General features: G+C 41.2%; 1 protein-coding gene across 1 annotated transcript in view; it reads right to left on the reverse strand.

The window, feature by feature from the left end:
* Window positions 1-7,760, reverse strand: part of LOC138976604 (clathrin heavy chain 1) — a 46,629-nt gene extending 38,869 nt beyond the window's left edge. Inside the window, exons 1-5 of the mRNA XM_070349465.1 lie at window positions 7,579-7,760; window positions 5,085-5,292; window positions 3,987-4,136; window positions 2,267-2,385; window positions 451-612 (exon numbers count right to left, since the gene is read on the reverse strand). Of these exons, the coding sequence (XP_070205566.1) occupies window positions 451-612; window positions 2,267-2,385; window positions 3,987-4,136; window positions 5,085-5,292; window positions 7,579-7,620 (681 nt within the window). The 5' untranslated portion in view covers window positions 7,621-7,760. The remainder of the gene's footprint in view (window positions 1-450; window positions 613-2,266; window positions 2,386-3,986; window positions 4,137-5,084; window positions 5,293-7,578) is intronic.
* Between the last annotated feature and the right edge of the window lie 3,689 nt (window positions 7,761-11,449).

An 11,449-nucleotide genomic window follows, 5' to 3' on the forward strand; every position in this document is an offset into this window, starting at 1 on the left:
GGGTCTTAAATTTAGGGGTCTTAAAATGGGGGATTCCACGGTACAATGGTACCTGTCAGGACTGGACGCTGTTGAGACCAGACAGAAGACCTGTTGTCATCTCATAAAACAGTCTTTACATCAAAGACACCACAGCATGACACGAACAGCAGAATGAAATAACATTCACAAATAAATTCTTCTTCTTCTTCTTCGTCGTTCGCTATTCACAAATAAATGACTTCATCCTCTCTTCAATGAAAACAATACCACCACGGAAATCTCTTTAAAAATGACTAACCTCCCTTCATTTAAAAAAAAACCCAAAACTCCATAAATTTCAAGCTATCTAATCAAAAACTGAGGGTGTGACAGTGCCGCCTCAACATTCACAAAAAGTCTTAGGGAAAAAACAGGGAGCAAAATAAATCCCAGCACAAATGGATAGAACATGACGAATGAAAGTCTCACCTTCCCACCCTGTGGCCCCCTAACCGCAAACATGAAGAGAGTGGAGGGGTTAGGATTTCCCTCCACGATGAAATTGGCAAAGGCTGCGGCGTGCCCTTCAATGGGCTGACTGACTTTCCGTTCCACAGAGTATAATTGCATCGCTCCCACCACCCGGTTTTGCTGCAAAGTACAGCCATACACATCAAAAAACAAGAATGGTGGATAATTGGAAAGTTTATTATTGACAAAACAAAACGTTACATTCACTGGTACGTCGACCCACAGGTCTTTGAAGTAGACAAACACTTATGAAACAGATAAGGCCAAAAAAATAAATAGGTCTGTTTACGGTAACCCGACCGACCCTGTTTTTTTCGCGCGACCCCAGACTTTTTTTTGGCATTTGGGGGAGAAAAAATAAAAAAAATCTTGGTTTTTTTGCAAAATAACGTAAAACAAATAATCCCGACCTACCGACCCTATTTTTTTGGCCTATGTTACCGTAAACAGACCTATTTTTTTTTTGGCCAAATGAACATAGCTCAAGATCATGTGGCTTCTCGCTTGCGATTTGCCGGCGAAGCCATACACATACTTACCCTCATTCAAATCCTGCTTCTGATCTACTACCTAGTACTCAGTATTGTTTTGAGACGCAGGAATTCAACCAACCCTTTAACACTACAAGAAAGAGAGCCTGTAAAGACACAGCTGTCATTTTTCAAGGTTAGTTTCAGTAATCCTACAACCATAACAAGTAGGGGTGACATAGTTTTTTGCGAAATAGAAAAGCCTCGTCAAGAAAAAACACGGACCATCCGGTTTTACTGCATGGTACAGCGATACACATTATTATGAGTTCTTACCCTCATTCAAATCCTGCTTCTGATCTAGTATCAAGTTTGTTTTGAGGAGGATGAATTCAACCAACCCTGTAACATTGTTAAGACAAGAATCTTCTCAACGGCAGCATCTCTCGGTTAACGTACGGCCGTCATTTTTGGCTCACGTAAGTGTAGCCTATGCGATGGTAAACTCTGTCTGTCTGTGCGTGTGTGTGTGTGATAGAAACTTTAACATTTGAAGACGTCACATTATGGCGTAAGAGGGTTAGACGTCACGCGAAGGAATTACTGAAAGTCTCGGTCATTGTTATTTTGAGCGGGCCGAGACTAGTTGGCAGTCGTGTCCCTGTAAGTAGGCTACACATGCAGACAGACAGATCTAGATCTAGTGTCTCGCTTTCTTGCACAGTGTCACCTATGCTTACTGTGTGTGTGTGTGTGTGTGTGTGACGGAGTGATTGAGTTTGTGTTACTGTTTGTCGATTTCTTACGTGAGCCTTGAAGGCTTCGCCTCTTGTTCTGAGTGAGTTTCTGTAATTCTACTACTGTAACAAGCAAGGGAAACTTTTTTTCCCTACCTTTATGAAAAACAGAGGAAAATATTTCTCCTGTATATCTTAGTCTTACCCAATGACATGTCATGATGATAATAACTAACATTTGATTAAGCCCACTTCAACCTGAATCAAAATCAATTATGATAAAATAAGACAAACTTTTAATGTCAATTTTCATTTTACACAAACATGGAAATTTTTCTTTTGCCACCACATCGCATTTCTAATAACACAAAGACACGATCAAAAAGCTTAATCGAACATAAACACACAACAAAAGTCAACTTATGTCTAACCTTTCAGTGTAAATTCACCCTCTGAGGAAATGAATCAACGTCAAAACTAATAATCAGAATTAATCATCCACTGTTGCAAGACATACTCACGCGCCTTATGTTTAAACGCAATATCTTCAAAGATGAGTCAATGTACCTGTGCGGAGATGCCGATCAGCAGCAGCCAGTTTTGCTTGGCATCCGTGCGGTAATTGATGATCTGACACCCGGTCAGGTTGGAGTGACGATCAAACATCTTGAGCGGCTGGGAATCACCTGCAGCATTCATTCAGTCATGGAGTCAACTCCCTCATGCCTTCTTTACAACTAAACAATTCAAGACGTGCAGCAATTAAGTCTTATTGTAAGACCCCCTAATTTTTAGACTCCCGCATTTTTGAGACCTTGTTTTCTCTGATTTTCAGTTCAAACCTCTGTACAATTACCGGCATTTCAAAATTCCCTCCTTTTTTTTTTTTTAGGTCTTAAAAGGGGGGGGGGGGGGGGGGGTTTCACATGTACATGTCTTACTTCACAGACGGAAGAAACCAAAACAAAAAAAATTAGTAGAAAATATCACTGTCATGTGACAACTCTCCAGTCTCCACTGTTCAGAAGTAGACCAACACTCACTCAGACCTGTTTACCCCAATAAGTGTTTTGGAGTAATGCTCAGCCCCAAAAATAGTAATCCTGGCACAAAAATAGTAATCATCCAGCATTCGTCGCCAATTACAACGCACATGACAACTGTGTCTGCGAAACGCAATCATGCACATATATCCATCATTCACAAACAAAACACATCAGTCAGTTTTTGTAGTCATCATAATTTCAAAGAAGATCACATCAAAAGCACATGCATCACTGATTCTTTTTCTTTTGCTCGTAGTAGGCCTTTTTCAGTGTGTCAAGCGCTTTTCTGCTGTACTTGCGCTTGCCGAATGAGTGAGGGCGAGACTTCACCACTAGAATAAGGCTCTCCAGCGTCTCATCAGACAGACATGATCTCTGGTCAGTCCTGTGCTTTTTCACCCCATTTTTCCATTGAAAAAAACAATGCTAAACATGTGAATTGATAAAAAAATATTTTTTTATTTTTTTATTTTTTTTTACATTTTTTTAATTTATGAAAATCGTAGTCTTGACACGGATAGCGGAATGGCGTATTTTTTGCAGAAAATCGTAATAAATTACGCCAAAATCGTAAGGGTAAACAGGTCTGCTCACTAATTCACGTAATCTTATTCACAGAAGTAAGCTCTTTTAATGTACAAGCCGCATACAATTAGTAATTGCATGTCATTCATCAGTGAAAATATTAGACTACTCGAAACGACACCAACAACGGGCCAGCCCCTGTCTAACCATTTAATGAAATGCTTGAGAAGGTTCCTTCTTCAAATGTAATTAAAAAACAGCAAACTTTACCACGAGTAACCCTTTTTTCTAGTGAGCATGGCTTTGTACTAACACATAATTATTTACACGGAAAAAGGTAAGCAAGATCACTGCTAGTAACACACACAGTACAGTGGAACCCCTTTTTAAGACCTTCACAAATCTCAGAAAATTATGTCTTAAAAAAGAGGTACAGTGGTATCTGCGATGAAAGGACACCCTTGGGACCAGTTAAAAGCGTCCCTACATTGCAGGTGGCCTGTCATGACAGGTATATGTTGGTCAAGATGATAGATAAAAGATGTCCTTTCACGGGAGGTGTCCACTCATCAAAGGGGCCTCACATTGCAGGTACCACTGTAGTGTTAAAATGGAGGTACATTTACAGAGGTTATGAACAGAAATCTTCAAACACCTGGTCTTAAAAAGAGGAAGACTTAAATCGGGGTTCCAATGTAATGAAACGTAGCACATACCTTCCATGGCCCAGTGGTACACATGCTGATCCGTGACAAGACCGATCATGTTGACTGAAATCCACTTCCAGAAGATCACCTCATCAACCATAGTGTGCGCCTTCATCTTGCTCTTCATCTCAATGTTGAAGATCTGCAGTGTCTTCCCAGCTGGAAAAAAAGAACATTCAGAATTTTTTATTTTGTATAAGCAAACAACAAAGCCAGTAAATTTATTAATTATGGTGACAAGGCGATTTTACAGTCAACAACGACTCTACATATCAATACTTTTGTTTAAACATCAAAACCATAGCAAAATTTCAGATTATGATTTATGTACAGAAACCCACCACATTTGCGATCAACATTCTTGAACATTGAATATGTTCAGCAGCAATAACAGTGAATGCGCCTTCAACACCTTCATCATATTACTCAGAAAGTATCTGCTACTCTAGCTTTCTTTCTTTCTTTCTTTATTTGGTGTTTAACGTCGTTTTCAACCATTCAAGGTTATATCGCGACGGGGAAAGGGGGGAGATGGGATAGGGGAAAGGGGGGAGATGGGATAGAGCCACTTGTTAATTGTTTCTTGTTCACAAAAGCACTAATAAAAAAATTGCTCCTGGGGCCTGCAACGCAGTACAACATATGACCTTACTGGGAGAATGCAAGTTTCCAGTACAAAGGACTTAACATTTCTTACATACTGCTTGACTAATATCTTTACAAACATTAACTATATTCTATACAAGAAACACTTAACAAGGGTAAAAGGAGAAACAGAACTGTTAGTCGCCTCTTACGACATGCTGGGTAGCATCGGGTAAATTATTTCTCGTCCCAACCAATATGGGACTCCCCCTAACCCGCGGGGGGTGCTACTCTAGCTACAGTCCTAGAAAATGTCCAAGGTCATAGATTTAGAGGGAAACGGAAAACAGGAGTTATGTCAGTCTTTGTGGAAATGTGGGTAATTGTACCCAGGATGAGTGAATTTCAGATTGTTTGATCTTTCACTTTCAGTGGTTAACAGCATTTACATGGGGTAAAATAACCATAATTCTGGGAACTACCCAAACACACACAGAGTTTAAAAAAAATCAATCTTCTGACCTTTAAGGGCGATGACCTTGCTGGTGGGATTCATGATGGCAGAATCAGCGGAGATGGGTCGGCGGATGGGGTTGGCGGTGTCGTTCATGTCGATGATGACCACTTGCGCCGTCTCGCCCACCTTCTCCCGGACACAGATGAACTTATCTGACTCCATGGTGAGGGTGCTGAACCCAATGTTGGCTGCGTTGATGCCAACATTTTGGAGCTGGGGGGAGAATGAACACACATGATTCAGTTTGGAGACACACACAGTTCCCCAAAAGCGGCCAATGGCTGCCTAAATAGCGGGGTAAAAACGGTCATTCACGTAAAATTCCACTCATGCAAAAAACCATGTGTACATGGGAGTTTCAGCCCATGAACGAACAAGAAGTGGAAGGAGACACACATCATGCTGTAGTCAATGTTATGAGTGTCCTAACCACAGAAGCAGGAAACTTCAAGCACAAGAAAGAATTAAATATTTACTACAAAAAGAACAGTTTACCATTATAGTATTAACATTTTCTTGAAAAATGTAATCATGTAACATTCTATCTACACTCAATCTGATCAAAATATGTACTGGAGGAAACTGCCATGGCATGTGCGGCAAAGTAATGCTTACTCTCTCACAGGAACACACAGCAACAACTTGCAGTTTCCCCAACATCAGAAAGTTGAACAGAAGCATAAATTGTAAAAATTGTATTGTCATTTTAGAATGGATTTGAAGAGAAATGGTGGCCTTATTAAAATGTATAATTTCTAACTGTAAATACAAGACTCTTTCTATGCTTTGTTCTCACGCTTGCATCATTTTATGTCCTGTTATTTTGGCATTATGGCAAGCGTGAAGCCACATGTCTGGGACAATACAAAAAATTAAGTTTGTTTTTGTTCTCATCAATGTTTCTAAAGCGCTATAACTAAGTTTATAGCTTAAATTAACATCCTTCATACTGAAGTAAATCAACACACCTTCATGAATGACAAAAACAAGGAACAACACCACATCCTTGTTAATATGTTACACAGGTTCAAGGTCTGACTGAGTGAATGAAGTACTCCACCCCTAGTGAGTAGTTTTAATCGCAGTGAGATAATGAGATCTCATTAAGTTTAACCTTAGGCCAAAAAAAAAATAGGTCTGTTTACGGTAACATAGGCCAAAAAAATAGGGTCGGTAGGTCGGGATTTTTTTTCCCCCCCAATAAACCATATTTTTACGTTATTTTGCCAAAAAAACAAGATTTTTTTTTCCCCCAAATGCCAAAAAAAAGTCTAGGGTCGCGCGAAAAAACTAGGGTCGGTCGGGTTACCGTAAACAGACCTTTTTTTTTTTTGGCCTTACAGAGCAAGATATGGGCAGAGTAGGGGACTAGAAGGGTACACTGAAACTGCATTTACTGAACTTCTCTATCCATATCTTATTCAAAATGTAAACATCCTCATTTCACAATGTAAGGGCATAATAATACATTCTTCAAGTGTGAATTCAGATGTCAAAAGTTAAAAGTTAAATATTGAACACAAGGTCAGTGTTATGAATATCCATTTTATCAATGTGAACAACTGTGCCTGGCTACTATTGTGTGTTAATCTTTGTGAATAGTGACACAGATAAACTTCTGCAGCTGCATTGGGGTTGGGGTTTGCATTGCAAGTACCCACAAATATTCACTACATGACAATACTTTCCCTACACAAACTATGAGGAAAATAATGCTTCAATAATTAAGAAAATGCATCCTAAACTGCAAGCACAGAACACCCAGGGGCGTACATGTACATGTCAATTGTCACACAGCCGGCTGGGCTTGCTTGACAGTGCAAAGGGGGTGGAGACACACCTCCCACCAGAAACAGTGGAGACAACACATTCTCCATGTCTCAAAACAGGTGTATAAAATGAGCATAAAAGCTCAAAGTTATAGCTGTTGCTTGCATAGAGGAAGCACATTACAACGAAATCAATATGTTGTACCTTATTTACATGGAAAATGAGTCACACTTGTACATGCCTCAGATAGTTTAGCAAAGGGGCGTCACTGCTGAGGGGAATAACGTTGACAGCATGAAGCCATTGTGAATGTGAACCGAAAGAATCAATGATCTACAGAATTATCATCAGCACACACATTTGTCAACTTGAAGAACGATCGGTAAAGTTTCGACATGTCGTTGAATATAAGCGAATCTGGACTGAAAAGTCAGCGATTACGTTTCAGAAATAAATCGTATTCTGGCATTTCGCCTGTGTTCCGGTATGACGACTGCCAAGTCATCAGACACACTGTACATGTGCAAATGCCAAATGTGCTACGTAACAAAGGGTAACCACACCATCTAAGAGATACAGATGAAATAAACTCTTTTGATTCAATAAAATAGGAGAGACAGACTGGAACGGGCCAGGCAGGTTGATGAGCAGACGACGAGATAATGCCTCACATAAGCACCTAGGGGCGTGTTTTTCAACCAAAACGATCTGTTCTCAAATGTTACTCACCTGCAGGTGCTCCTGAAATCGTATTGGTAAAATCTGTGACATGGCGGAAGCCAATGCACTTAATGTTGGCTTTCACCAGACGAAATAACCAGTTTCGGAGTGTTTTTATTCCTAACCGGTGGCTTGATTTGCTGACCGTCCCTGACTTTTCTCTGAAGATGGCTGCCGCCGGTGGAGTTGAGAAAAATAGTGCGTTTAACAAGTGCGCACGCATTCCAAATATGGATGATATTAAAAATGGTGTTTGTTTGTAATGGATAGAATGTCAATTTATAAATGTTTGTCTTCAAATATAACGTTTAAGTTGTTTGGGGTATACATTAGATACGACGGTTTTATGAACACACGTCAGAAGAACTATTTCGTTCATTGTAAATGGTATATCCTTACGCCAATGGTGGCGTCATCGTAAAGATGTGGGAGTCGCGTGGTGATGCCGTAGCGGCCAGTTCGCTGATTGGCCAAGAAAATACGTTAAATTAAAATTAGCAAAAGGTTATACTCTCAAAATGTTCATTACGTTGTCTCCCAGAAGAAGAAAAAATTTTGAAAGAAAGAACAGCTATAAGCCTACATGTCCATTGTCTGTATGTGTATTCAAAACGCGAACAAGTGTAATGAATGACTGTCTCATGCATTGTCGTTTTAGTGGGCCGCCGTGTGTTCATTTTTTTCCTTCACCGGTCAAGTTTTATTATGATTTTAATAATAATGTATAAGTGGAGTCTTTCCTTGTGGGTTTGGACTGTTGCAGTCAGTCGGTAACTCGCTGATTAAAACAACATTTATAAGCAAAAACTGCCGAAAAGATAGGCCTATAGGCCTATAGGCTGTTTGTGTCACTATTATATTTTATGTATGACGGATTTCCTGCAGTGCCGTCACGGTTTTGCCGGGTTGGAGTGCCGCACTCAAACAGGCCAAAAGATACAAACAACCAGAGCGAATCCTAACTGGCTAGCCTATTTATGCTTTGCATAAAGGTGGCAGTATAAAAAGACTCAGTCAAGTTGAAGCCATTTTTTTCCGCTTCAGTTCTCGTCTCACCAACAGTGAACACGGAAAAAGTAATGAGTTACCATCCTGCTTACCGTCCTTCTCAGTGGGTGTGTTTTGTGTGTGTGTGTATGTGTGTGTGGAGGGGGGTGGGTGTCTTTTTTATTTTTTATTTTTACTTCCTCAGTTTTGCAGTCTTTCTATGAAACGACTTCAGCGGTGCGGTTGTGCTCGGGTTTTTGTTTTTTTCATCGCCTGACTGATTCGTTGTGGTGCTTTTAAATTGTTCATTTGTGTGGTTGCTTTTATTTCACTGTTTGTTTTATTAATTCAGTTGTTGGCTCAAATTGTTTGTGACAAAGATTTGGTCAGTTTATTTCCGTTTGATATTGATTTAAATTCAGTTCAAATAATTGCGATCCGATGCCGGTAGTTGTTTACAATAAAAAAAATTGCTTCACTGGGCTAGTCAATCACACATGAGTAACTGGGTGATTTCCCTTTCGCCGCCGAGTGAAAGACTCAGTTCATCGGCGTGACTGACGTCAGCACTCTGTCCGGCAGGTGAACGAAACGCCTTTTTAGCGGCTAACTGATCCGACTAAGCAACCAAACTGACTCATCATCATGAGTGTTAAATTCAGTATTTCAAGAACCACTGACTGGAAAAAATGACACATGATGGCTATTCAAGCCGGTAGATTCGGGCTTGTCAGTTTTATTTAGCAAAACCGTCTGTTACCGTGAGTTTCATTGTCGGACTGCCGGCGGAAGTGGTTCATTTGAGACTGACTATTTTTAACTGCCAGTTACAATAAAGCAACTTAAAAAAAAGTCAGTCAAACAACCTACAGTTTTTTAAGTCACAGACGGTAAAATTAGTCAACCGGGCCAGTGAACCGAACAAAAAACCTGAAAACACTATCACACAGGACTGACAAACTGGTGCCAAACTATAAAAGTCTTGCACAAAAGAACAAAACAATACATGTTTGTCATCTTATTATTCTTACCTCCCGCTCTTTGATGTTCTAGTTCTACTGTCTGTTTTAAGGGGAGACAACCCCGCACGTTCAGAGCACTGTTGACTCGGCGGCTCGGCCGGGATCAATATCCGAGTTTCAGTCTTGGTCGATGATCGCATGGTGGGTTTTCAAGTCAGTCCAAGCTGACCGTTTTAGCTTATATCTGCTTGAGCTTTTCAAAGTGTTTCTTATTTTGTTTGGTTTTTTAGTTTCAAGATTCAGTGGCACGGCTGGTGTGCCCGGGCCGAGGCTGTGCCAGTGTCACCGCGGTCGGTGTGCGTGCCTGAGTGTTTGAGTGTGTGTGTCAGTGTGTGTGTGTGTGTGTGCAAGGTGTGTGGTGTGTGTCACGTGTGTGTGTGTTCGTGACTGAGTGTGCCGTGTGCGTGCGCGCGCGGCCCAGTTTCGGCCCTCGGCCAAGCCCCCCGGCTATGAGGCTGTGCTGGCTATGCCTGTCTATGACGGCCCGTAACAATTTGACTTGATAACTTCAAGTCGCGACAAGACACTCGGATCGGCCGTTTACTTTAGGATGTACACCCAATCACAGTGCTGACTCAAAGTGTCCAACATTTGCACGCCAAGCATCAGCGTGCATTACTGAAGTTAGTCAGTCACGGTCAGTAAGGTAATGAAGTAGCTAACTCCCAGCTCAGGCTTCAGTTTCCATTGTCACGTTGTCCTGCCGCGGTGTACATTTCTTCCCACTATTGTTTTCCTTCCTAGTCAAAACAAATCTAGGCTGCAAATCATCGGGCAATGTAATCTGATCAAAACAAAGCAGCTACTCCGCACTAATCGGTCTAGATCAGTAATTGAATTCAGTCCGATGATTGGCCCTTGGACTTATATGACACACGACGTGTATTGGCGTGCCCCAGCCTTTGCTCAGTGACTGTCAATGTGTGTGGTGTGCAGTGTGTGTGTGTGTGTGTGTGTTTGTGCCGGTGTGTGTGAGTATGTACGCGCGTTTCACAGTGTGTATGTCAGTGTGTCAGTGTGTGTGTGTGTGTCAGCCAGGCTGTGTGTGTGTGCCAGTGTGTGTATGCCGGGCCGGTCAGTCAGTATGAGTGTGTGCAATGTGTGATGACGGACGAGAGAGAGAGAGAGAGAGAGAGAGAGGGGGGGGGAGTGCGGTGTGCATGTGTGTGCTTCAAGTTGTCAGTGTGTGTGTGTGTGTGCGTGCCGGCGTGCGTGTGACCTTATTTAGATTTTACCTGTAAATTTATTCAATTTAAAAATGACACGGACAACACTTGAGGTCAGTGTTATTGGAAGTATGATAGGTATGCTTGTTATTGCATACGTGAACCTATGTTTTATGTGTGTTGTCCTTTTGTCCAATTGTTGTTATAATCGTTTACTACAGGCAGGTAGCATTTTAATGGACAATAAAGTGTTGTTATTGTTATTGTCCCAAGACGTGTATCAGTCCAGGCAAACGAGCAGGCGTGTTTTTTCAGTGCGAACATGTCTATTGTTTTGAAATGCATTTCGGCCTCCTTTGAACAATTAAGTGCCTGTGACCAGCAAGAAGCACCAATTATGGTTCACGTGTTTTTGATCAACCACTCAGTGTATAAAGCCGAAACTGAACTGATGCAGTTGACCGTACTGATTTTCAAATCATCAGTAACACAATTCAGTTTGAACAGCACTTTTGGCCACCAGTACTGAATGGGTCTTGAGCTGCGCTAACTGAAGTAGAACATCGATTTGTCAGCGCAATCACCAGTAATCACTCCCTTAGCTTTGTGTGTATATGTCAGTGTGTGTGTGTGTGTGTGTGTGTCAGGTCAGACGGTGTATATGCGGTGTGTGTGTCAGTGTGTATGCGGTGTGACGTGTGTCAG

Source organism: Littorina saxatilis, linkage group LG9 (assembly GCF_037325665.1).
Source record: "Littorina saxatilis isolate snail1 linkage group LG9, US_GU_Lsax_2.0, whole genome shotgun sequence".
Lineage (NCBI taxonomy): Eukaryota > Metazoa > Mollusca > Gastropoda > Littorinimorpha > Littorinidae > Littorina > Littorina saxatilis.